Source organism: Aegilops tauschii, chromosome 7 (assembly GCF_002575655.3).
Source record: "Aegilops tauschii subsp. strangulata cultivar AL8/78 chromosome 7, Aet v6.0, whole genome shotgun sequence".
Taxonomy (NCBI): domain Eukaryota; kingdom Viridiplantae; phylum Streptophyta; class Magnoliopsida; order Poales; family Poaceae; genus Aegilops; species Aegilops tauschii.
In genome coordinates, this window is record NC_053041.3 from 10,148,212 (window position 1) to 10,175,628 (window position 27,417).

General features: G+C 49.2%; 2 protein-coding genes across 2 annotated transcripts; both read right to left on the reverse strand.

The window, feature by feature from the left end:
* Window positions 1-13,960: 13,960 nt before the first annotated feature.
* Window positions 13,961-15,371, reverse strand: LOC120967831 (uncharacterized). Its single transcript, XM_045230726.2, has 3 exons — window positions 14,863-15,371; window positions 14,546-14,790; window positions 13,961-14,470 (listed from the first exon to the last, which is right to left on the reverse strand). Exons 1-3 carry the CDS (start codon window positions 14,996-14,998, stop codon window positions 14,333-14,335), a joined length of 519 nt encoding a protein of 172 aa, XP_045086661.1. The 5' UTR covers window positions 14,999-15,371; the 3' UTR covers window positions 13,961-14,332.
* Window positions 15,372-16,478: 1,107 nt separating this feature from the next.
* LOC109762664 (UPF0481 protein At3g47200) lies at window positions 16,479-18,617 on the reverse strand. Its single transcript, XM_020321532.4, has 3 exons — window positions 18,367-18,617; window positions 17,519-18,293; window positions 16,479-17,448 (listed from the first exon to the last, which is right to left on the reverse strand). Exons 1-3 carry the CDS (start codon window positions 18,422-18,424, stop codon window positions 16,815-16,817), a joined length of 1,467 nt encoding a protein of 488 aa, XP_020177121.1. The 5' UTR covers window positions 18,425-18,617; the 3' UTR covers window positions 16,479-16,814.
* Between the last annotated feature and the right edge of the window lie 8,800 nt (window positions 18,618-27,417).

Below are 27,417 nucleotides of genomic sequence, written 5' to 3' on the forward strand. Positions count from 1 at the left end.
AGGGATTTTCGGACTGGAACAACGACTACAGGAGCCGTGCAAGAAGGAAGATGGAGGAGGAGAAGAAGAGGAAGCTGGAGGAGGAGCAGATGAAGCAGGGAGCAGAACGCCTTCAAGGCCTAGAAGCAAGGCACGCGGACTTGGCACTCAAATTCCAGCGGCAGCAGCAGCAGATCGACTCACTTAGCTAGGAAAGGGGGTCTCAGCAGTGGCAGCAGCTAGCGGATGATCCATCATTGGATAGCACCGTCCCATCCATGCCGAGAAGCAGCGTTGGTTCCGCCCCGGGCGACACACTGCTGGATAGATACCCTGTGGATGACATCATAGAGAACACTAACTGTGAGCTACACTTCAAAATGAAGAACAAATCCATGAAGGTGGCGGACGCCGTTGCTTTTACAAATCCCCCCGAAGCAACCTTCCATTGCAACCCGATTCCAACGGGCTATGCTCGTCTCTTGGTTGATGAGGTGGTGAACCAATATTCGGGGCTAGAGCTTGACATTCCTGGAGGTGACGACGAGCACACACTGGGAGAGATCATACATCGTATCATCCTATGGATAAAGGATTGCATCATCTTTCGAAGGCCACCGACACCGCATCAGCCGACTCCTCCTCGAAGTCCGCCATCGAGTCAGCACACTCCCGCTCCTCCAAGTCCACGAACGCGTGAGCCGACTCCTCCTCGATGTCCGGCACCGTGTCAGCAGACTCCCGCTCCTCCAAGTCCACGAACGCGCGAGCCGACTCCTCCTCGAAGTCCGCCACCGTGTCAGCAGACTCCCGCTCCTCCAAGTCCACCAATGAGTGAGCAGACTCCTGCTCCAACTCAGCCACGTCAGTTTTCTCCGCCGCCTCAGCAATCGCAGAAGAGAGCCGCCGCAGTTATGGTGCATAGCGGTACGAGTAGAGGTAGTACAGGAGGTACCGGCGGAGGCAAGCGATATAAATATGGTCCAAGCCTCACTCCTCTTCCTCAGAGGCCTTACGACATGACCGAGGAGCAAAACCAACCATAGTGCGGGCCCAAGTGGACGCCCATTTTGGACCAAAACCGGCACCGCCGCCAAGGGAGAAAGTGCCTGAGAAAGTTATTGACCACTTTATTCATATGGCAATAAAACCAGCTCCCAAGCCTGTTGACTCAGACTATGAGCGCGAAATCAGGAAGGCACATCGAGCACGACTACAGAAAGAAGCAAGCTCGAGCTCGAGCCAACAAGCAGCTGGCAAAAAATGCGGAAAAACTGTTCCCTGGCTGGGAGAACAGGCGGCGCAATCGAAACCCCCACTTGTTGTGCCAACAACACATGAGAGTACCCGCGCCCTATATTATTGTGGGAAAACCGTTCCCCAGCTGGACAATCTGGTAATAACCGAGGAGCATATAATGCAGGCTAAAATGCTCGGTATCAGTGTTGGACAACTCCTCGAGATCGAGCCCATGTCTCCGCTTAGAGAGGAGGAAATAAAATGTAAATATGTCCGGGGCCAACCTTTGGTCAAGCCAGACGAGGTCAAGAACCTCCCAATGAGAATGTATGAATTGCATCAGTGGTACATGAACATTACCAAGAGTTCCAATCGAGAGTCCCTCATGGTGAATGTCAAGGAGGAGCATTACTTCCATGAGAAAGCTCTGTCCGTTGAGTATAGATAACTGTTTCAATTATTCAATCAAGACGCACTCGACAAATCTATCGTCAGTTGCTATTGTCTGTAAGTGATTTCTTTCTGTAATTTAAGTCTCAAGCTAGCTGTAGTGATCATTTTGATATATCATTACCTATAATTATCCGCACTATATTCTTTTCTGCGGTATTATGCATGATGAAGATGTATGAAATGAAAAAATCTGGACGCTATGGCATTGGGTTCATTGACCCAAATACCATTAATGAACACACATGGAAAGATCCATATTATCGAGCAAGTTTTGAGGAAATCATGCTAGAGTTCTTCAAGCACCTCAATACCAATGAAGATATACTATTTCCTTACAACTTTCTGTGAGTCACACTGTCTTGTACTACAAATTCTGTTTTTGCTTACCAGCTAGCTAGATGTTAATATATAACTAAGTGTATAGGGTTTAGGGTAGTTGATTAGTGTTGTGCACATGCCCGCTTAATTAAGACATGCAAACGTGTGCGCATGCAGTCATTACTGGATCTTGTTAGTCATTAAAGTTGATAAAGGAACAGTTGAAGTACTGGACTCACTACTTAAGGAAGAAAGTGACTTCGCCATCATGAATGGGATAGTCGACAGGTAATTTCAATCATTATTAACTATATCTCGGCCTATTTAATTAGTTCATCATTTCCTGATATCAACTATCTAATAACCCCTTTATTCATTTTCTTTGCTGGCGGGCAGGGCTTGGGCAAAGTTCATCAAGGTGACTCCAGGCAACTGCAGAAAAAAGCTGCATTGGTGGCGATCCAAGGTAAGTAATTAAGTAGTACTAGCTAGCTAGCTACCATCTCTTTAATTATTGTTTCAATACCATTAATTAATTAGCATGCTTGATTAATAATTATCTGATTAAATTCCATTCTCGTAAAGGCCCTAAAGCAGGCGCCGGGGACTGATGTGTGTGCATACTACGTTTGCGAGAACATTCACATGATGGCGTCCGAAAGGAGCATATCTGATAGACAACAATGGATACGTTTCACAAAACACTATTCACAATTTTTACATGATTATCGATATCTAGTCACACAACTAATACACATGCATGCATATTGATCTCCTTCTTAATAGTTCCATGACGCTGCGGGAGAAGCTCCTACCAACGGAGCGCATACGAGCACATCAAGAGGAAATAGCGGTATTTTTGCTCGACCAGGTCATAGATCCAAACGGAGAATACCATTACCCGCTACCGCCCCCATGAACCACTTGTCATCGTGCTCCGAAGGCACCAAGGCAACATGTAGGAGAAATTGTATATATACCTAATTGTATAAATATATACATGCATGTGTATGTGTCAATAATGGTGGTTGTGAGACATTCGATGATATATATATATATATATATATATATATATATATATATATATATATATATATATATATATATATATGATCGGTTTCACGAGAAATTCTATTTATATATATATATATATATGCATAACATGAACAATATGTAGTATCGTAAAATACCAGGAAACAAAAAAATATTAAATGAAAATAACAAAATTAAAGGAGAAATAAAAAATAAAACCAAAACCCCCTCAGATCTTGTAGTACCGGTTGGTATTACCAACCGGTACTAAAGGGCTCCCCGCCCCCGGCGCTGGCTCGTGCCACGTGGGTGCACTTTAGTGCCGGTTCGTGACTAACCGGTACCAAAGGGGGGACCTTTAGTCCCCACTCTTTAGTGTCGGTTGTGGAACCGGCACTAAAGGCCCTTACGAACAGGTGATACATCCCGGTTTTGCACTAGTGCATCCTCTTGGCATTGGTATGTTCGCGTTCAACAACTCATTCGTGCGTGATACAGTAGTCAATACCACCTCCAATTAGATGATGAAGACTTGGTGATTTCCTTTGTACGCCGTAACGCTGCTCTGAATATGCGGAAGACCACCTATAGTCCGCAGGTCTGGCTTATGTACATTGGTTTCCCCGACGACTACCAGACCGAGTTCTATTTGCAGAGATCTGTTGATGATTATGGTAGACTTGTTTCTTGGAACAATCCCAATGTGGATTGCAGGGTTGTGCTCATTAAGGTCCAAGTGATTCATATGCGACTGATCCCTAAAAGTATTGTTGTCCGTCAGCTTGGAGGTGACCGCGACTGCTGGACTGTTGCTGTATACATCTTACGAGGTGCTGATTGGAATGCCCATGACCCTGAAGTTCCTCCTGCGGATGAGGAGCCGCCTCCAGCCAGTGGGATTCCACATCCTATGTTTGGGGAGGGCATGACCGCTGAGCAGCTATATCAGCAGCAGCTTCAGAATTGGCTCATTCAAAATGGGATTGGTGATGAGAACGCTCCTCAGAATGCTGTACAGCAAAATGAAGACCACCACGCCCAGTGGGATGCTTGGCCGGAACCACCGGTTCCTCAGATGCCGGCAGCATTGGTTAACTTTCAGGCTTGGTTAGCTGCCCAGGGCCTGCGTGTGCAGGATGGTATTTTGCCAGAGGATAATATTACTGACAGCCTGAACTCTGCTTTGGTTGATTCAAGTTCCACTGCCAGCACCTTGGGCTCTTCGATCTCTGACCAGTTCATAGCACGGTCCTGTTTGTCCCACCTCTCAGACACTCTCACATTTCAGTTGATGTTGCTGTCTCAGCTTCTACAATGCAGGTCAGTATTTCGGTTGAAGGCACAGACCTGGCCAATGTTCTAGTCAATGGAGTTGTCCCCAGAAACATTTTCACTGCACACCTATCAAGGGCTATATTGAACATTGTTGCTTCTTTTGGTCCCTGGAGTGAGGGCTATGGATTGCTCCCGCTTTCTGCTCAAGTTCCTGCCCCAAGGATCTGCCTAGAGGTCACTAATGAGTCTGACGTGGTGTCTATCCAATTCTCCTCCCGCATCATTAACCGTTCAACTACAGTGAATGCACTCACCATTAATGAACTAGAAGATGATCTGGAGGATGGCAAAATCCCACCTGAGACCAACAGTTTGATGTTAAGCTCTCTCTCGGCTCCCAGGTTGGAATCCTCTACGGTTCCCTTGTTGGCGCCCTCTGCTGATCGATCCTAGGCACTTGTGTGGCGCAGTTGGATCACAATTATGTGGTAAATCATGACCCCACTATGACAGCTACTGAATCATCTGTTAATGAAGTTTCTTCTTTGGCGCACTCGAGCAATTCAAATGCTGGGCTGGCTCCCTCTTCTGGTCACACAAATGAGCCTGCCACTAACTTAGGGCTGGCCCAAGTTCTATCTGCTGCTACTGGGCCAACTACTGCTCGTGGTCGCCTTTCCAAGGCCCATTCCCCTCTGCTGACCACTGAGGTTTGCCGTAGCACCAGATCCACCAGATATGATGGATTCAGAGCCCCGTCCCTCTCTGAGACGCGCACCACTGTCTCTAAGGTCAAGAACAGGATCATCCCCTCTGCGGCTCAGAGTTCCTCTTCTGGAGGGAGCGAGATTTCGCCTCCAACTCCAATCCCCATCCTGCAGGACATTGGCGTTCATCGCTGTGCTGTCCCCCCAGAAGAGCTGTCTGAAGCTATGCTGCTTTCTGAAGATGCGGAAGTAACCCAGCCTGAAGATGCAACTGCACCAACGACTCCTGCTGCTGAGGATCCTGCTTCCTTGGCTTGAAGTTCATCAGCTCCATGCCCCTTTTGCGTAATTGGAACGTTCTGTGTTGGAACATGCGAGGGCTTAACTCAGATAAAAAACTTCTAGCTCTCTCGAATGCGATTTCTACCAGTGGTTGCTCCATAGTTTGTCTTCAGGAAACAAAAAAACCTTTCATCGATCTTACTTTTATTAAGACCTGCTGCCCTAAGCGATTTGATAAGTATGCTTTTGTCCCATCTCGGGGAGCCTCTGGTGGAATTCTCACTATTTGGAACAGCTCTATTTTTTCTAGCGATGTAACCCTCTCTGAGGAATTTGTTTTAGCTTTTCGTTTCACAAGCACCCTCTCGGCTCAATCGTGGACTCTATACGACATTTATGGCCCTTGTACTGGCCCTGCACGTGATAGCTACACCTCTTGGCTTTATGATTTAGATTTATAACCAACCGAAGACTGCCTCCTCCTCGGAGATTTCAATTATATACGTGGCCCTGAAAATAGAAACAAGCCTGGGGGAGACATAAATGACATGGCCACTTTCAATGATATCATCAGAAAACACAACCTGATTGAACTGCCACTCAAAGGTAGAGCCTACACTTGGAGCAATATGCAGCTGGACCCCCTCCTTGAGCAACTTGATTGGTTTCTCACTGCTCTCAACTGGACACACACGTACTCCAATACCCTCGTTACACCTTTATGCAAACCTGTGTGGTTAGCATTGAAACAAAATACCTCGAGCCAAGCTTTTCCCCTTTGAGTCATACTGGCTTCTCCACCAAGGCTTCATGGATATAGTTCGGGCCACTTGGAGCAGACCCGTTCGAGCCACCAACACTGCCACAATCTTATGCAAAAAATTTAAGGCCTTGTGTCAAGCCCTTAAAGCCTGGAGTAAAAACATCTCGCGACTAACCATCGCCATTGAGAACTCTAATAAAGCATTGGCTCACATCGATGAACTTGAAAAACAGAGGCAGCCGACTACCGTAGAGAGCAATTTCCGAAAGATCTTGAAGAACCATCTCTTGAGACTGCTAGACTATCAAAAACAATATTGGAAGAAGCGATGCACGATTCGTTGGGTTAAATTTGGAGACGAGAACACCAAATTTTTCCAGGCCGTGGCTACGGAAAGGTACCGTAAACATAATGTCACCAACCTTCAGACCGCTCATGGGCTTTTCGTGGATGATCACACGGGCAAAGAGGCCCTCCTTTTCCAGGCATACACAGAAAGGTTGGGTACTTCCACCCCCAACAACATGAAATTCGATCTATCCAACTTGATTCGCCCTAATGTGAACCTCGATCAACTTACCACGCCCTTCACCACCGAGGAAATTGATAGGGTTCGTGAGATGCCTGCGGACCGTGCTCCTGGCCCGGATGGTTTTAGTGCCCTATTCCTCAAAGCATGCTGGCCCCTCATCAAGACGGATTTCTACGCGTTATGTGAGCAATTTTATGAAGGTACTCTCGACCTACAGAGCATCAATGATGGCCTGATCACCCTCATACCCAAGAACAGATCTCCGGCAACTGTGAATGACTATCGACCAATCACTCTGCTCAACTGTTGCCTCAAACTCATCACCAAACTTCTTGCTAACAGGGTACAACGAGTGATTTTGAAGATCGTTCAGCATAACCAATATGGCTTCATCAAAGGTAGGTCGATCCAAGACTGTTTGGCTTGGTCGTTCCAGTACATCAACCAGTGCCAAGCCTCTAAGCGACAAATCGTTCTCCTAAAACTAGACTTTGCCAAAGCCTTCGACACCATAGAGCATGAACCAATGATCAACATTATGAAACACATGGGTTTCAACGACAAATGGCTTCCATGGATCCAATGCATCTTCTCTTCAGGCCGCTCCTCTATACTTCTAAATGGGGTCCCTGGCCGACAATTTCATTGCCGTCGTGGTGTCCGACAAGGGGACCCCCTCTCCCCCTTGATCTTTGTGCTTGCGGCCGACCTGTTGCAATCTGCCATAAACGAGGCGTATCGGAATGGTCTAATCCAGCTGTCCTTCCCCACCACCTGTGACATGGACTATCCAATCATCCAATACGCGGACGACACACTCACCCTCATGCCTGCATGCGCACGTCAAGCCGCGCTCATCAAAAGGATTCTGGTAGACTATGTTTATTCGATTGGGCTGAAGCTAAATTTTCAAAAATCAACACTCATACCCATCAATATGGACGAGGAGCTCACGGCTAGTATGGCAGCTATCTTTGAGTGCTCGATTGGCACTCTCCCATTCACATACCTGGGCCTACCCCTCGGCACCTCCAGCGCCACAATTCAAGACCTCATGCCGCTCGTCAGCTCTGTTGAACGTAACCTAACCTCCACTCTGTCTCATGTCCTACGCTGGGAAGCTTACCTTGTTGAACTCGACTATCACGTACTTGCTGATCTATGCTATGTGCACACTCAAACTGCTGCCCAAGCTCATTGAAATACTGGACAAAATCAGACGACGATGCTCTGGATTAAGAAAACTGATCAAGGAGAAAAGTCTAACTCGCTGGCTGCTTGGGACATGGTTTGTAAGGCCAAAAACAAAGGAGGGCTTGGGGTTTAAAACCTTCGCCTCCAAAATGAAGCCCTGCTTATGAAGTTTCTGCACAAATTTTATAATAAACTGTACGTGCCCTGGGTGCAGCTCACTTGGGATACATATTACACCGACAAAATCCCCCATGCAGCTGATCCGATCGGTTCATTCTGGTGGCGGGACATTCTCAAGCTCACACCCATGTTTAGAGGAGTCTCAAAGATTAACATAGTATGTGTCACCACCACGCTTTTTTGGAAAGATATGTGGTCTCGTGCAACCCCCATGGACTCCCACCCCCGTGCGTTCCTTTACCAACCTGCCAGATGCATCAGTCGAAGATTTCCTGCGCATCACGTCAATTGGGCAAGCCTTTCATCTCCCACTCTCACCACAGGCCCATGCAGAGGTACGCGACCTCCAGGTCCTGACCACACAGTTTCAACCCACGACTGGCAACCTCGGATGTGTGGCACTATGTTTGGGGAAAAACAACTTTCAAGTCGACGGACTACTACAAATTCTTACTCAAGGACGTCCAATCGCACCCGCTATTCTCCTGGATATGGAAATGCAAATGTACCATAAAAATTAAGGTCTTTGGTTGGCTACTCTTTGATGACAGGCTTAACACACGCAAAATACTAAAAAGGAGACATTACAACATTGGAGAAGATCATAACTGCCTCTTGTGTGGGCTCAATGTTGAAGAAACAGTTGATCAGATGATATTTACCTGCTCTTTTAGCCGACAATGCTGGGCGCGCCTTGACTTTGACTGGGAACCCTTCTCCGACCGATTCAATGCAATCCAACAAAGGAGGGACAACCAGGCCACACCAATGCTGATGGAAAAATTCCTTGTTGCTGCCTGGAGTCTTTGGAAAGAAAGAAATAACAAGCACTTTAGAGCTGTGGACCCGTCTATCCATTCATGGCTGAGTAGATTTCTTCACGACTTTAGTCTTCTGCAGCACAGAGTCAAAGAGGCGCATAAGCCTCTAGTGCTGGCTTTTGTAAATTCCTTTAGCTAGTATTTTTGTTTGCTTAGCTCTCTCCTCCCCCCTGCTGAGGGAGTCCTGGATTAAGGGGTCCTCGGGCGTCCGGAGTATGTAACCTGGGCCGGACTAATGGGCTGTGAAGATACAAGACCGAATACTATCTCCCGTGTCCGGATAGGACTCTCCTTGGTGTGGAAGGCAAGCTTGGCGTGCGGATATGAAGATTCCTTTCTCTGTAACTGACTTTGTACAACCCTAGTCCCCTCCGGTGTCTATATAAACCGGAGGGCTTAGTCCGTAGAGGCAATCATAATCACATAGGCTAGACTTTAGGGTTTTAGCCATTACGATCTCGTGGTAGATCAACTCTTGTAATATTCATATTCATTAAGATCAATCAAGCAGGAAGTAGGGTATTACCTCCATAGAGAGGGCCCGAACCTGGGTAAACATCGTGTCCCCCGTCTCCTGTTACCACCATCCTTAGACGCACAGTTCGGGACCCCCTACCCGAGATCTGCCGGTTTTGACACCGACATTGGTGCTTTCATTGAGAGTTCCGCTGCATCGTCACCAAAAGGTTTGATGGCTCCCTCAATCATCTACAACAACACAGTCCAGGGTGAGGTCTTCCTCCCCGGACAGATCTTCGTATTCGGCGGCTTCGCACTGCGGGCCAACCCGCTTGGCCATCTAGAGCAGATCGACAGCTACGCCCCTGGTCATCAGGTCAGGTTTGGAAGCTTGAATTATGTTGCCGTCATCCGCGGAGACTAGATCTTTGACGGATTCGAGCCCATAGCAGCCGCTCCTTGCCACCACGATGAACATGACCTAGATCTGTCATCGGGTCGGGCCCAGGAGACAGCGCCTGCAAATGCTCTGGCTTTAGATCTGGAGCGGATTGCGCCATCCGAGGACGGGAAGTTCAACCCCGCCACGGAAGCCGCAGACTCAGCGGCGTTGGAGCCGCACACAGGCCCAACCTCAAACGGGATTTGTGTCCTCGGAAGTTCGGACTCGACTCCAGCCACAAGCTTCGAACTGCCTACATCCGCACCCATCAAGCTCGATCAGGCGCCGATCTTCGAGTTCAGCTCCACGGTCAGCTTCCGGCACTTGCCCTTAGGCGATGTGCTAAACTCATTAAAAACCCTCTCCTTAGCAGGGGACTCACAGCCGAATTATATCCGGTTCGAACTGGAGGCTGACGACGGAGAATTTCGCTCCCCACCCACCACCCACTTCATTGCCACTGTCAAAGACTTAACCGACATGCTAGATTACGACTCCGAAGACATCGACGGTATGGACGACGATGCCGGAGAGGAGCAGGCCCCAAACCCGCCGTTTACCGGGCGCTGGACAGCCACCTCCTCGTATGACGTGTACATGGTGGATACACCCAAAGGAAATAACGACGATGGCGAGAAGGATCCAGTCGTAGATAAAACCTCCTGAGATACTGCCGAAACGCCGGCGCCAGCGGCGCCGCTCTAAACCACGCCATGGAAAAAAACAGCAATACCGGCACAGGAGAAAATAATACTCCGGACGACGCCGAAGACAACGAAGACCCCGTCGAGCCAACTTCCGAACAAGACGAACGGGAGGATGGGAAAGTCAGCCCTAAGGAACAGGCCGTTAACGAAGACCCGGAGGACAGCGACTATCTTCCATCCTCCGAGGACGAGGTGAGCCTCGGTGACAAAAACTTTATCGTGCCCGAGGACCCTGTCGATCAGGAATGCTTTAAGCTCCGGCTAATAGCCACTTCAAGGAGCCTGAAAAAGAAACAACAGCAGCTTCAAGCTGATCAAGATCTACTCAACGATAGGTGGACTGATGTCCTGGCAGCCAAGGAATACGGACACGAGCGCCCCACTAAAAGTTACCCAAAGCGTAAACTGCTACCCCAATTCGATGACAAGGCGCTGGAGCCTGACCTACCAACTCGTAATGGGGCTGACCGACCACCACGTGGCCGGGACAAAGCGACAACTCAAGCCGAACACCAGCCCGCACTACCTCGCCGTAAAAACAGAGAAACAATGGCTCGAAGATACACATATGACCTGCGGCATGACCTGGAAAAAAGAGCAGGACAAACCAGTTCGATCTACGGATCGCGGGGGCACGCGCCGACGCGCAACAATGGCTATCCGGCCTGACGTGACAAACATAACCACGCCCGGGCCAAAAATCGACGAACTCCATCCGAACTACGCCACTACTTGGCCTGATATAGAGGCGCCGCACACCCCCTTTGCTTCACCGACGAAGTAATGGAACATGACTTCCCAGAAGGGTTTAAACCCATGAACATCGAATCATATGATGGGACAACAGACCCCGCGGTATGGATTGAGGATTTTCTTCTCCATATTCATATGGCCCGCGGTGATGATCTTCACGCCATCAAATACCTCCCGCTAAAACTCAAGGGACCTGCTCGGCACTGGCTGAACAGTTTGCCCGAAAATTCAATTGGCAGCTGGGAGGACTTGGAAGACGCCTTCCTCGACAACTTCCAAGGCACATACGTCCGACCTCCAGATACAGACGACTTAAGTCACATAGTTCAACAGCCCGGAGAGTCAGCCAGGAAATTCTGGACTAGGTTCTTAACTAAAAAGAACCAAATCGTCGACTGTCCGGATGCTGAAGCCCTAGCGGCCTTTAAACATAGTATCCGTGACGAATGGCTCGCCCGACACCTCGGCCAAGAAAAGCCGAAGTCCATGGCAGCCCTGACATACCTTATGACCCGCTTTTGCGCGGGCGAGGATAGGTGGCTAGCCCATAGCAATAACAATACAAGCGAACCTGGCACTTCTGAAGCCAGAAATAGCAACGGCAAGCCCCGACGCAACAGACACAAGCGTCGAAACAACGGTGATAACACCGATGATACGGCGGTCAACGCTGGATTCAGTGGCTCTAAATCCGGTCAGCGGAAGAAGCCATATAAAAAGAACAATTTGGGCCCGTCCAGCTTGGACCGCATACTCGATCGTCCTTGTCAAATCCACGACACTCCTGATAAACCAGCCAATCATACCAACAGCGACTGTTGGGTTTTCAAACAGGCCCACAAGTTAAATGCCGAGAACAAAGATAACGGGTCGCAAAGTGAGGACGATGACGAGGAGCCCCGGCCACCGAACACAGGGGGACAGAAGAAGTTCCCCCCCCCCACCCAAGTTAAAACGGTGAATATGATATATGCTACGCATATCCCCAAGAGGGAGCGCAAGTGCACTCTCAGGGACGTCTACGCGATGGAGCCAATCACCCCAATGTTCAACGCATGGTCATCCTGCCCGATCACTTTCGATGCAGGGACCATCCGACCAGTATCCGTCATGGCGGTTCAGCCGCACTGGTCATTGACCCAATCATTGACGGAGTCCACCTCACACGAGTCCTCATGGACCGTGGCAGCAGTCTGAACCTGCTCTATCAGGATACAGTGTGCAAGATGGGCATCGATCCCTCAAGGATCAAACACACAAAAACTACCTTTAAAGGAGTCATACCAGGTGTAGAGGCCCGCTGTATGGGCTCAATCACACTGGAGGTGGTATTCGGATCTCCGGACAACTTCCAAAGCGAAGAGTTGATCTTCGATATCGTCCCCTTCCGCAGCGGCTACCACGCACTGCTCGGACGAACCGCATTCACTCGATTCAATGGGGTGCCACACTACGCTTATCTCAAGCTCAAGATGCCCGGACCACGCGGTGTCATAACAGTCAATGGGAACACAGAACGCTCCCTCTGTACCGAGGAGCACACCGCTGCTCTCACAGAAGAAGCACAGAGCGGCCTTTTCAAGTAGAACCTCAATTCGGCGGCCAGGTTCTTGGACACTGTCAAACGAGTCCGAACTACTCTGAAGCAGGACAATCCAGCTCGTCAAGAGCTTGCCTAGCAATTTGGCCTCCGTCCCAGTCACGATAAAACGGCAGTGTTCGTGCCGCACGTACATAACTACGCACTCAAAATACCAGGGGCACACACGGAGGCACAGCTGGATCGTGGTCCATAATATGGCTGAACCCCCCCTGAATCCACATACTTTCACTTTTCTTTTTTTATCCTTTTCAGGTTCCTTTTTCCAGGCCTTTCTTGCTGGCCTGGTTGGCGGACCTATCAAGGGACGGATACACCAAGATGGTGAGAAGCATTGATCGTATAAGAGAATTTTCGGGTCGTCTCTTTAAATGATCGTTATGCCTGTTTTCAGTACCCACACGTAGCTTTCCCTCGGTCGTGGCATGTTAAATAGCCCGGTTGCTTATCGCACTACTTGTACAAATTCAACTATAATGGAATATAGTTTGTCTTTTTCTTTTTTGATATTCTTATCAATTGCATCCGTACATTCTGGTAAGCCTTATTTCGCCAGGGGCTTCATTACGCCCATAATACGGCACCAAAGTCCGAACACTCTTTACAATATAGTTCGGCACCCCGAAATTTAGCATTATATGCATCGGCTCCGAATCATGTCTTTGGTCAATAGTTGGGTTGCACGGCTCCTGTGCTTACTACCTTACGTTCCGCTATATCGGCTAGGGTAGTAGAGGGAGAACTACTGCGATTGTGTCCTGGTTCTTCCGGATGAGCACCTCAGTAGAGAAAGCCGAAAACTGACTGTCATGATGGGGCGTGAGCCGGTCAGCTGTTCGAGAGGTTACAAAATCTTTTGCGATTAATTCCGCATTATGCGACGAATCGGTTTCTTATCCGATTAAATGTTCGCAGCATCCCAAGTTCGGACTTACGAATACTAGGGGCTGCGCTAAATTTCTATTATAAAACTCCTATGGCTAAGTGAGGGTGATAAAGTCACATAGTCTGATTGCCTGGTTCGTTGCGCTAAACACCTCCTTCAAGGACCAAAACTTTGGATCAAGAGTGTTTAGATTCCATCCCGAACACCCCCGTACTACCTACGTGGGGGCTGAAGCCGACGACTGGCCAACTCTCAGATTTAACTAAACGGCCGCACATGAGGAAATATGTGAGATAATAAACAAGCATTATATTACATAAATAACTTTGTTTCGTCATACAAGCCAAGATAACACGAATGCATTCATTCGAAGATAATGACTTTGGCACACTCGCCTGCTAAAATGCGGGATCCCTCCAGAACATCACCAAAATAACGCTCGGGCGTGCGGTGGTCCTTGCCCGCGGGCGGTCCCTCGGTCGCGAGCTTGACGGCGTCCATCCTCGCCCACTGCACCTTGACACGGGCGAAGGCCATCCGCGCACCTTCAATGCAGACCGGCCGCTTGATGGCGTCAAGCCGAGGGCAGGCATCGACCAGACGCTTCACGAGTCCGAAGTAACTGCTGGGTATGGCTCCGCCAGGCCACAGCCGGATTATCAAATCCTTCATGGCTAGTTCGGCCACCCTATGCAGTTCGACCAACTGTTTCAACTGATCGCTAAAGGGCATCGGATGTTCTGGCGCAAGGTATTGCGACCAAAACAGCTTCTCCGTTGAGCTCCCCTCTTCGGCACGGAATAATTCCGCAGCATCAGCAATGCTGCACGGCAGATCCACAAATGCTCCTGGCGAAATCCAAATCCGGGTTAGTAATAAGTACCTTTTCTTCACATACTTGCTTTGCATAATGAAGGCCTTACCCGTCGTAATTTTCTTGGCCTCTTGGATTTCCTGGGGGGCGCCCTGGGCTTCAACCCGGGCATCTTGCGCGCTTGATCCGCAATCTTGCGCTCCAAGGACTCGCATTTCTTTACAGCGTCCTGGAGCTCTTGTTGGACCTCACCAACCCTGGCCTCGTGCTTTTCACGGACGGACTGTTCATCCGCCGCTCTCTTCTCGGCTTCGGCTAGCGCGGCCTTGAGGGTCTCCACCTCTGTCGCAGCTCCTACAAATATCATGGCAGTATTGTCAACACAAATCATTTATCCTTTCTGATATACAGAAGGGCATGGCATACCTTGTTTGTCCTCCAGCTGCTTTCTCACACGGCCGAGCTCTTCCTGGGCCCGCGCCAGACTCTGCTTTAGTCTGGAGACTTCGGCAGCATGGGAGGTCGCCGCCAGCAGCAACGCCTGCTTTTTCAACATAGACATGTATTGCTAGTTTCCTGCGAAAATTATTTGATCCTCTGTCCGGCTTTTTCTTTCCGAACACCGAACAGAGTCCCAGGGGCTACTGTCTAGACTGTGATATTCTTTTTACATAATTGCGTTGCTTACCTCAAAGCCTGTTAGAAGGCTGGTGCAGGCTTCTGTCAGTCCGTTCTTAACGGACTGCACCCTCTCAACCACCGTACCCATGAGGGTACGGTGTTCCTCGACAATGGAAGCACTTCGTAGCGCTTCCTGTAGAGTGTCCGGTGCCTCTGGTTGGACAGAGGTCACCGGCGCAATAGGCACACCCCCTTCTCTCGAAGAAGGCTACCTGCCGGATTCCGAAGATGAAGACCGCTCGAGGTCGGTACGAGCCGGACTGCAAGTACACAATTTAATATGTTAAAACAATGAAGAAAAGAGGCTGGGTGTATGCGTCAGGATCTTTGAGTACTCACGATCCGGCCGGGGGCTTATGTGTTGGAATCATTAGATCACCACCTTCATCTTCAGTGATCTTCATCGCATCAGGATCCACGTTCGACATGTTTTTAACTGGGAACATCATGAGAGGCTCCTACTGTGATTAAACAAAGTCAAAATTTATTGTTCATATTTACATGGACCACCACTTTGGAAAGAGGGAATAGGTAAGGAAGAGTAGAGTTCATTAAGAACAGAGGTTAAGCTATAGAGATCAAGAAGGTCGAACAAAAAGCCTTATTAGATTCCTTGGCCCTACGAATCAAGAAGACTTCAAACAACATTTTGGTGTCTTTCGAAGTGACCTTAGTCTCTGGCATCTTCGCGAAGATACCAAACCTGTGTGCCTTCTTTCCCTCCTTCACGTGATTGGACGTGACACTTGCCTCCTCCTTCGTAATGATGTCTACGGACATTTCTCGTCTTGGCCACGGCCCTTTCCTACTCTTCCTCCCACTTCCTCCCCCGGCTCCTAATCATCTTCTTGCATGAAAAAAAAATCCCTTCTTGTGTTGGGACAATTGGATCACCACCTTCATCTTCATTGACCATGGCAGTCTTGACGGAATTGGCAATCAAGGACAGCCACTTGCTTTGCCCATTCTACATCATCCAACAATACATATAGATGAAGTGTTTGTTCTCCGTACTGTGGTATAACATGCACGTACATACGGAATAGCAAAGGAAGATAATGGATGGTCAATATGTCGCAATATTAGGCAAATCAATAAAATGACCAACGCATAGAGCAACAAGCCACAAAACTTACAAGGTCGAAGAGTGACTCGCCACTTGGAAACCGGTTTTGCACTTGTCTGCATGTGCTGCAATACTTGTTGATGGCCTCTTGAATGTTGTGCCATCGATGACTAAGCGACTTCGGATTTCGATCATGAATCACTTTGATGCAGTAACCATTATATCACTTTTGCTCGTGAAACCAATCATGCACACTTTACCAAAATGCAACGCCATTTTGCTTCGTGCCATGAAATAAACCGATACTAGTGGCCAATCACGCCTCACACAATAATTCATCATGTTGGGTGCACATCTGCTAGGTGTCTGGCTGCGGCTCGAAGTCCTACACACCCGACATTTGCGACTGAAAAGCGCCGCCAATTGCGACTCTTTGTAGATCGTAGTCAGTATTGTGATCGACGATAAACGAGATTCGATGGCCGGAGGTGAGGGAGGATAGGGACACTATCAAATATGAGGAATCAACAGAGGAAGCATATGAAGGAAAATTAAACTACGTAGGGGATGAGTCACGTAGGGATGCAGAGTGATCACGATATCACGAATTCACGAGAATACTCGTGTATAGCTAGCTTCCGATGTTGCGCGTGCGTCCTTGATGATGCACGTAGGGAAGCAGAGTGATCACAGTCTGGACGATGGTGCCCAGCACGGCCATGGAGCCCAAGACCCACGCCACGGCGAGCCACGGGTTGCGGAAGCGGTGCCGCATGACCCAGGCACGCCACCGGTTGAGGCGCGACCGGTGGTGCGACCGCAGCCTCACGCCCACCGTGCTCAGGTAGTGCCCGCCGGACGGGTCGAAGACGAGCCCCTGCGCCAGCCCCCGGAACAGCGCGCACACCTCGGCGTCGTCGCCCAGGTGGTGCTCAATGACCCCGTGCCGCGACAGCAGGGCCACGTCCTCCGGCCCGCCCAGCAGCTGCGACATGAACATCACATACGCCGTCACGTGGCTGGTGGCGCCGCTGGTGGCCGTGTCGTCGTACCGCTGCTCGTAAACGAGGACGTTGCGGAGGATGTAATTGGTCCTCTCGTCCACCCTCAGTTGCGCCATCCTCAGCACCCCGTCGGAGAAGGTCACGTCCAGCAAGGGGCGCCGCGAGCTGCCGTCCGCTTCACTGTTCAACCGCCTGAACTTGACACCGGCCTCGTGGTACTCGATGGCTCGCCGGAATCTTCCATAATCACCGCATGCGCCTCTGCAAGGACGATTATTAACACAACTGAGATAGAGGTAACCGTCGCAAAAAAGAACAGGTAGCTACTCACAGTGACTTGTCGAGGTTGCTTGGCCTCAGGTATTCATGGCACAGATGTACCAAATGGTGGCACTTCGCCGGTGGAAAGCTGGTCGCTGCCGGGGCGTCATTCATAATTCTTTTGATGGTCCTCCAGGCTAGCTCTTCAACCGTGTCCATTCCATTTCCACCAATGCCGTATCGCAAGCGGTGGATCCTCTGGACGACGAAGAATGGTATCTGGTTCTCCAGCATCATCAAGTCATGTTCGATACTGATGACAACGCTGGTCCTCGGCCTGCAGTTCCCTTGTCCATTGTTGTTGCTGCTGCACCCTGGAGCTGGAGGTGGAAGCGGCGGCGGCTCATAGCCGAGAAACTTGAGCACTGTAATCAGCTGGAACCCATCGAGCAGTAGCATCCTGCAGAACGCGCCCCACTCCATGGCGACGTCTCCGTCGTAGCGGCTCCTGGCGTCGGCCTCAACGGACGCTATGGCCTCCATGTACTCTTCCACCGACGGCCCGCCGTCTTGGAGGGCGTAGGCCAGGTTCTCTAGCTTGCGCTCGTCGGTGCGCCGCATCTCCTCCGTGGCGGAGTCGCCGCGGTGATATGGCCCCAGGGACAGGAACCTCGGCTGGTAGGCGCCCTCGTCGGCGGCGAGGAACGTCTCGGGAACGCGATAGATCTCTGGTTTCCCTGGTCGGGGCACCCGGCTAGCACACATTTCATGCATGATGATTTCGGAGAGCTCGTGAATGCGGCCATCGATGTCAAGGTCATTGCCGCCGTTGGCATCGGTTAGCCCTGCTTGTGCATATGTATACGGAGATTATCAGGCCAGTGGACATAGATTGCAACAAGGTGAAGCTGGACTCACCAGTCAAGGTATCGGCGAAGGGTGGTACTGCTGCAAGCTCAACTCCGTTCTCCGGCATTGGAGCGGCACTGCTTCCCGACGGAATCCGGGACACTTGGCTTAAGAGTCCAAAGATGCTAAAAGAGTTGGGCACTTGGCTGCCGAGTCCACACTATTCACATGGAATGGAAGCCAGGCGGACAACGACGCACTAGTCCATTTTAGTCTCTCCTTTCAAATGGGTCGCTTTACCCTTAGGATTTATTTGGATTTCTGTATTGGAAAGCCCCGTATTAAACTGGACTGTAATTTCAATTCAGTGAGGAAACTAAAATGGCACGAGGTGGGCAGCCGCCGGAGACCTGCTAGATCAGATCTCGCATGGTTGAGTTCTCCGGTGGGTGTTGTGTGGGCGGCGTGGGCTCTGGCGGGTGTGCACTACCAGGGAAAAGCTTATAGGCAGATGTTTACTAGTAGCGCGAGTTTATACCACTCGCTACTGCTACTTACTAGTAGCGCGGGTTTTTATCCCTCGCTACTGCTAAGTTGTTAGTAGTAGCGCGGATTTTCACCCCTCGCTACTACTAAGCGGTCTCTACCGTGCCCCCCGGAATATGCCATAGTAGCAGTGAGGGGTATAAATCCGTGCTACTACTAACAACTTACCAATAGCGAGGGGTAAAAACCCACGCTGCTACTAACTACATGGTTTTTGAAGAGTCCTGAAATCCCCATCTCCTTCCCCAAATCGTTCCTCTCCCCCGTCACTCTCCCCCCCCTCTCTCCATAGGCTCTCACATGGACCCCCTACGCATGCGCGCCTCCTCCTTCATGGCGCCAAAAGATGCGGCCGCCTCGCGCCGCCGACATCCCAGAGCTCGCCGGTCTTCCCCGCATCTCCATGCCACCACGCTGGAGCACCTCACCACCAGCGACCAACCCCACTACTACCTCCATCTCCTTCCTCTCTCCCTCGTTTTTCTTTTCTCTCTCTTCCACTAGTTTGACTCATCCTCCCATGTCCTTGCTCGTGCAGGTCGTCGCCATGGACGACCAGGAGCTCGTTGCCTTAGCTGCGAAGAGGAGCCCAACGCCGCCACCTTGCTAGGCCATGGATCCAGGCCCTCTGCAGCAGGCGTCGCTGGATCTGGTCTGCCGCTGCCCTTCCGCAGCTCCGGCGACCCCTAGCGTCGCTGGATCGAACCATTGCTGCCATTGACAGCACGCACGGGATCAAGAAATTTTTTTGTTTTTGAAATTAATAGTAGTAGCGCGGGTGGCACCCACGCTACTACTAACAGACGTAGTAGTAGCACGGACGCACCCGCGCTACTACTACAAGTTAGCTGTAGCGCCGTAGTAATAGCGCGGGCACCCGCGCTACTACTAGCTATTTAACCCGCACTACTACTAGGCTTTTCCCTAGTAGTGGTGGGCTGGCAGTATCCGGTGGTTTCGGGAGCTGATGGTGCTCTGGCGTGGTGGGCGCCTTGGTGGAGCGTGTCCAGCAGAGATGGGCTTAGCAAGGGTGCGGGCGGTGCGGGTCTGTCGGGGCGGCGTCGTTCTGGTCGCCGTGCCCTGACGGTGGCGCGGAGTAGCAGTTGTGTTCTCCCTTCTCCATTGTCAATTTCGGCGTTGTGTCTGTGACGGGGAGCTCATGCTCGGGTGGGTCTGTTCGGCGCCCAAGGGGAGTCAGAGTTGAAGTTCTGGGTAGGTGAGATTGGGTTCGATCCGGGCGATGCTCGCGGGCAATGGGGTTCCTCTCTGCGCGTGTGCGGTGGGCGCGGGTGGTGGTCAGGACATCACATCATTGTTGGGCAGCACGGTGTCAAGTGTCACAAACAAGACGTCTTGCAACGGTGCTCGACGACGGCCCTCAGGAGTCACGACCTCGCGGGGTTTTGTCGTCCTAGTCCACCGGGACTGGCTAGAGACACAGGGATGGGTCCCCTACGATGGTGGCGCTGTCCCAGACTCCGTGCCTGAAGTTGGGCTAGGAGTGGTTGGTACTCCAATACTTTGGCGGTGGGTGATGCTTCATACTCGTATGCTGGGGAGGCGGCTCTGGATGGCGATATGCATGGTTGGCTCTACGGTGGGCATCATGGCGGCGGCGGCGGCTTCCCTCTTGGTCCAAAGTACGTTTATCATCACCCAGATCTGGGTCTGTGGGTCCGAGCATATCGTATTTGTCCTGGGGTCTCGTTGTCACATGGGTGAGGTGCCGAGAAAAAGCTCAGCGCTTTTGCACCGGCGACGATGACGCTCCCGGGCGCCGCTCTCTTTTTGAGACATCGTCGTGGATGTCCTTTCCGCGTCAGAGTTCCAAGTGAAGCCCCTAGTCTGGTTTGGCTAGGCAGCGACGATAATTTGCGTCATGTTCCCTCTCGAGGGCATTGCCAAAGAACATAGGTGTCTTACAGTGTAGCGTGTGTTTGTTCTCAGATTTTCCCGTATTCTTCTTTGGTAGCATAGTCGCCTGCATTCTAGGTGATCCGGGTATCCTACGATATGCTTGTATGACGGTTTCCTCACCACCTTATATCATTCGGCCATGTACTCTATATAGATTCGTTGCTTTATTTATAAAGCAGAGCAAGAGCCTTCTTAGAAGAAAAAAGACTACGCAAGAAACTCCTGTACCAATCATCATCTTCCTCGTGTGGATTCGTTTTAAGACATTCTTTCCCACTTGAATCTGTTGAGCGATCGGGTTTCGGCAGGATTTTAACAGCAACGGGTTTCGGCACTCTCTCTCCACTGGATCCTCCTCCTCCGACTTCATCACTGCCTAGTAGATTATCTCGATCGGAAGGGATCCGTGTCTGATGATTCACGCCTTCTCCTCCTTCGCGGCACCCAACACAATCCACAACAATTACTTGTAGAGTATCGCCTGGTTCAAAATGCAGCTACATATCTTGCGGATCCGTGAGCTTCTCCGCATCGTCGTCTGCCAGCCGAACAAGAATCTCTGCTAGCATCGGGGTGATCTCCATCGTCACTACATGCTAGGGTTAGGATTTGAGAGAGTAGGGGAAAGAGACGAACACGGGAGATGACAACATTTCCTTCACCGACGCGTTTTATTTTTGGATTTAACGTGACCAGGCGTGGGGCACAGGTGGATACCTGAAAAGCAAAGGGCCTTTCCACAAAAAAGAGATACCACGCGGAGGCAGGCAGCTCTCTATGGTAGCGAGGACCGTACAAGTCCGTAGATGTTACTCCCTCCATCTCAAAATTAGTAATTTAACTTTGTACTAACTTTGTATTATAGTTAGTACAAAGTTGAGTCATTTAATTTAGGATGGAGGGAGTATGTAATTGCATTCATAAGCACCGTATGAGTTTGAGGATGTTTCCGTTGCGTGTCGGTGAGTTAAAGGACGACCTATTGTAGTAGTAATTTTCTCAGATCAGACATAGGTGCTGCTGGAAAGCATTTGTGAGCAAACTGAGAATGTGGCGTGCAGCCGTCCATGTGCTGAAAATATGGGCGTGTTTGGTTTCTTGCATAACCTCACGCTGCATCGTATCTACCATCCTGGCTGAGTCTAGCCTGCCCAATCTGATGCAAAACTGTGTTGAGATGTATGTCTGGTTGTCTGCATGACGTGGGGCAGGCCAATGTGAGATACCGTTTGGTAGAATGTACTCCCTCCATTTACTTATACAAAGCTACTATAAAAAATACACTTTGCATCTATACAAGGCCTCGAACAATAATCGAGACAAAAGTTAATGATATTTTCTCAAAATAGCAATCTATTTAATACTTGAATGCATGCAGTCATAATGACACTCCAATCAGCTTTCTTTCTCTTTTTTGCATGCGTGCGGTTTATTAATGATCTCACTAAACGATAGAAAAAGTGGATTTAAAAAGCAAAACGTTAAATTTTATCTTCATACCTGTATTATGAGTTTGTGACTTTGTATATAAAAATGGAGGGAGTATGAGAAATCAGTCAGGTACTTTCCCAAAGCATGACGGCGACAAAATTCCACGACGAGACTAAGCCGCCACCAACGTGGGCGGTCTTGCCGAGCAGGCACAGCCGGGGCCTCCGCCACCGACGCAGCTCCTGCACAGGCGAGCCTCCGCCTCCGACTCCGACGCAGACTAAACCGGCGAGCGGACACTACTAGGAAAAGGCCTAATAATGGCGCACCTAATTTGGCCATTAATGGCGCATTCGTGGTGCGCCATTAGTGCCACGCCATTAGTATATTTTACTAATGGCGCACCACTGGTGCGCCATTAGTATCTGGTATACTAATGACGCACCCCTGATGCGCCATTAGTATATACAACAGTGCGCCATTAGTATGCCTCCCAGGGGCCATCTATACGCAGGTGCTTTGGCATAGTAATGGCGCACAACAACAGGATGCGCCATTAGTAACTTCGGCATACTAATTTTTTTTCAAATATTTTTTCAGAAATATTAAAAAAAAATTCAAAATTTTTTTTATTTTTTTTTCAAAAAAATGTTCAAATTTTTTCTTAATCTCAGGTCAATATGCTTAATTTCAAGTCAAATGACACTAAGTGGTCAAACTTCCCACAAGGTCACCCATCCTGACACTACTCCAGCCCGAGCACGCTTAACTTCACGGTTCTATCCAACCCCAGCACCACCTCACTTAACAGCCACTTGTTGATATATCTATCATATCAATCCTATTAAACCTTGTTGATGTCTAGGACTTTGTTCATATTCATGAGTATGATGAAATTTTGAAAAATATTTCAAACTTCCCTGTCATATTACGAATCATTTTTTGAAAAAAAAATTCAAAAAAAATTCAAAAAAAAATTCAAAACCAATATTTTTTTCTGTTACTAGTGGCGCACCTAGCAACCGGTGCGCCACTTGTAAGTTTGAAATTTTTTGAATTTTTTTGCCTCCAGATCTTGAAAGCCCTGTATCTTTTTTTCTGTTAGGTTTTTGAGGATTTATCTTGAAAGCCACTCGAAAATGTTTAACTTTTCGAGTAGATGATTTTTCATATAAAAAACTTTTTCATCCGAGTTCGTATGCAAAAGTTATGCCCATTTTAAGAAATTCCAGAGAGATTTTGCAAATAAAGTTGAAATTCATATTTGTTAATTTTCACAACAACTAGACCACATATCACACGGAAATCTTATTTTATTTTATTTTTTTGACATTTCCATCATTTTCTTTTATTTTTTTTAAAACAGAAAAGGCGGTCGGGGGGGGGGGGGGGGGTGTGTGGTGCGTTCGGTGGAATGGGCCAAGTTACTAATGGCGCACCGTTGGGGTGGTGCGCCATTAGTAGTTCAACTAGTAATGGCGCACCACCCCAACCGTGCGCCATTAGTAGTTTTCCAAAAAAAAATTGTGCCATTTGAAATATTTGAAATATTCGCATATAAAAAGTTGTGCCATTTGAAAAAATGTTTGTGAACACTTAAGAAATGTTTGCATGTTATAAAAAAAGTTCTTCATGACTTTTCTGAAAATATTAAGCGTGTGTTTAAAAATGTTCACTGTATATTTTTGAAAAGTTCAATGTGCAAAAATTTAACTTATACTCCTGGATGAAGATCTATCGCCCCTGGATGAAAGTGACTGATGCAATTATATTTTCAGGCACCTGAGGTATTGTCAGTCCCTGTTTTGAGTTGGCGTTGTACTATGTGTCCGTGTTGAATGAACGTGTGGTGCTCTTTGAAAAATGAAATAACAAAATAAACACAGTACTTGGTACAGGGCCAAGTTACTAATGGTGCACTGTTGGGGTGGTGCGCCATTAGTAGTTCAACTAGTAATGGCGCACCACCCAACCGTGCGCCATTAGTAGTTTTTCAAAAAAATAAAAAATTAAACAATATTTGTAACAAAATTACTAATGGCGCACCTGTGAGTCGTGCGCCATTAGTAGTTCAACTAGTAATGGCGCACCGTGGGAGTGGTGCGTCATTACTAGTTGAACTACTAATGGCGCACCGTGGGAGTGGTGCGCCATTACTAGTTGAACTACTAATGGCGCACCGTCCCACGATGCGCCATTAGTAGTTTAAAAAATAAAAATAAATAAAAATTGAAAAAAAAATTTGAAACATAATTACTAATGGCGCACCGTGGGATGGTGCGCCATTACTAGTTGAACTAGTAATGGCGCACCATCCCACGGTGCGCCATTAGTAGTTTTGAAAAAATAAAATTTTTTTTTACTAATGGCGCACCGTGGATGTGGTGCGCCATTAGTATTTTCACACTAATGGCGCACCGACACATCGTGCGCCATTAGTATTTAGTAATGGCGCACCACATGTACAGTGCGCCATTAGTGGCCATTCCATCTATAGCCCTTTTCCGAGTAGTGGGAGGAGCACGGATATCCTGCAACGGGCCGCAGCGGACCACGGAGGTCTGACCAGTGGACAAAGAGGGAGTTCAGATGGCGGGGTTGAGGCGGACATGGAAGTTCTCACCGGTTGTGGACCAGGGAGCTTCGACCGGCGGCAAAAAAGGGAGCTCCGACACGCGGCGGCGATTGGTTTGCATGTTCGATCCGATCTGATGCGTGAGAGAGGAAGGTGAAGAGAGATATGATTGGTTGTGGTGGCAATTTTAATGTAATTCTAGAAAATACCAAGGTCAATCTCATGTACCGCTTCGCTTTAAGTGGAGCCACGGGTGTAGGCGCGAGGCTGCATCAGGGAAACGCTCGATTCCTGCGTTCCTCTCAGCCTGGCTGAGAAGCCTTTTTTGCATCTGTCGGGCCAGGTCGAGGAGGCCACACAAGTAACCAAACGGGCTGGATCAAGCATGCGTGATACGAGCCAGGTGCGAGCCACCCATCCAAACACGCCTAGGTGCGTGTTGTCTGCATGCCCTGCTTCCGTGAGTCCTGGGCACTGAGAGGCGTGTGCTTGACCTACCCAAGACTTCCCTCGAGTCGTCGTCGGGACCGGGCCAAAATATTGTACTCTACGCTACACCTACTTTTGCAATGCTTGTCTGGGCCGGTGGTTTGCGCAGCCAGGAAAGCGAAAACGAATGGTAATGATTGAGAGAGAGCGCCGACGGGGAGATGATAAGGTCGAGGTGAGAGAATATGTGTCTCACGTCCAGCGGGCCCGCCCAGGCACGATCCGCCCCCTAATATCCATACAAAATTTTGCAATGTAGTACGTACATCACCAGCCAGCCAAAATCGACAGGAAACCGTCATATAAACCGATAGCAAACGGGTATAATTCACATATGACATCACCAAAATGATCATTAGACGAGCGTAGTTCACATAGTTCAAACGTCTGGCAAATTCTAACTAGATACTAGGATCTAGATTATATGAGTGAGCGTAGCTTCACCACTTCCTTGCCGGCTCTTTGCCCTTCCGGTCGTCAGCGCTGCTGTGTGCTTCCGCGACAGGTGGTGAGTCGAAGTTGGTGCCATCGAAGTCGGACGGTCCATCGTTATCTAAGGAATCAGAGATGACAATGTAGCCCTTCAAGTGCTGGGCGATGCGGTCTTCTTTGTGCTTGAGCTTGGCCACCCTCGCCGCCTCAGCGGCCTCCTGCTCAGACTACGCAATGCCGAGCCGGAGCGCCTTGACGTTAATCCTCTGGAACCGTCGGGCGGCCGTCTCCACCGACGAAAGTGACCGGCGGTACACCCATTGCAAGAGACCCTCATGTATGGGAACGCAGTAGAAAACAAAAAATTTCTGACTTCCGCACCAGCCCAGGACCACTATGGAGACTGCATACAAGGTTTGATCTTTTTCGTTACCGACTCGTAGCGCAGCGGGAAGTAGAGTCGATGATGATCGGCGGTGCAGATCCCCGCAGCTAGGATTTACAACCTCCCAACCGCGAGGATGTATTCCCTAATCTGCCCCTCGGATAGCCCTCCGGGAGGTGGTCGGACAGTCCCCAGGACGGTGTCGCGGACAGCCCTTCGGGAGGACCTTTCAAACTCGGATGGTCACTCGGACAGCCCTTTGGGAGGACCTTTGAAAATTAGACAGTCACACGGACAGCCCTTCGGGAGGCACTCTCGAACGAAGACCGAAACTACGATCTCTCTACAGAGTTGCACACATACGGTGTCATCTATCCGGCAGGGCTTCGCCGTCCATAACTAGTTCCCACCGGAACCTAGACAACCTTTCGGCTCTACGAAACTATTTCGCGGGGAGGGAGAGAGAAGCAAGATCATTGCAATGGCACTTGTATCTGAGAAAAAGTGAGTGTGGAGAGTGCCTCTCCACCTCTATTTATAGGATAACCAAAGAGGTAAGCGGAAACATAAAAAACCCAAAATGCCCTCACTTTATGTCACACATAAAAGGGCATAAATGGCATAAAGGGATGACAAGTGGATCTCCATAGAGGAGCTACATCCTCCACCGTCCCACCTTCATGGGGGGCCCCCAAAGGGGGTTCCTTGATCCACAAGTCCTTCTAGAAGCCTTTTGGAAAAAGCCCCAAAAGGTGGCTTTCCATAAATATCCCAAAAAGCACTTTCACTATTCATGACAACATTTTTCAGCGTCTGTTCGAACTGAAAATATTTATGTGGGCTTAGAACATTTCCAGTACCCACTAAAATATTTTTCAATGCATTACGAAACAATTCCCGATTAGTGATTTTCATCTACGAAATGCATCTGAAGTGGTTCCGGCAGCTCTGGAGCAATTCCAGCTTTTATCCCGGAAAATTCCAGAAAGTTTCCCGAATGACTCTGGCTCCCTCCCAGAATTATCAAGCATGTGCCGAAACCAATTTGACTTAATAGTATATCCTGAAACAACTTTTCGGTTTCACCGAAACTCATCCGATGATCTCTCTCTATGGAACTTCTCCGCTGTCCGAAACTTTTTCGGTGATTTTCTCTCAGACTCCCTGTCTATTATTCAGCAGATAGATGACCCTTAAGCGTGTGAACCTATAGGTTCGGTGAAGTATAGACATGACCCGGAACCCCTTCCGATCAATGATCAACATCGGAGCCGTGGACACCCATATTGACCCCTATACCCACATGAATGAATATTCGAGTGAACCTCCAGTTGCAGTGAGCTAT

Excerpts from the sequence above, each read along its gene's own strand:
- LOC120967831 (XM_045230726.2), bottom strand. The coding sequence starts at position 14,998 with ATGTCTATGTTGAAAAAGCAGGCGTTGCTGCTGGCGGCGACCTCCCAT. Across the intron at positions 14,791-14,862 it reads GCAGCTGGAGGACAAACAAG|GAGCTGCGACAGAGGTGGAG; the intron begins GTATGCCATGCC and ends TGATATTTGTAG. Across the intron at positions 14,471-14,545 it reads GGCCAAGAAAATTACGACGG|GAGCATTTGTGGATCTGCCG; the intron begins GTAAGGCCTTCA and ends GGATTTCGCCAG.
- LOC109762664 (XM_020321532.4), bottom strand. The coding sequence starts at position 18,424 with ATGCCGGAGAACGGAGTTGAGCTTGCAGCAGTACCACCCTTCGCCGAT. Across the intron at positions 18,294-18,366 it reads CTTCGCCGATACCTTGACTG|GGCTAACCGATGCCAACGGC; the intron begins GTGAGTCCAGCT and ends ATGCACAAGCAG. Across the intron at positions 17,449-17,518 it reads AGCAACCTCGACAAGTCACT|AGGCGCATGCGGTGATTATG; the intron begins GTGAGTAGCTAC and ends TCGTCCTTGCAG.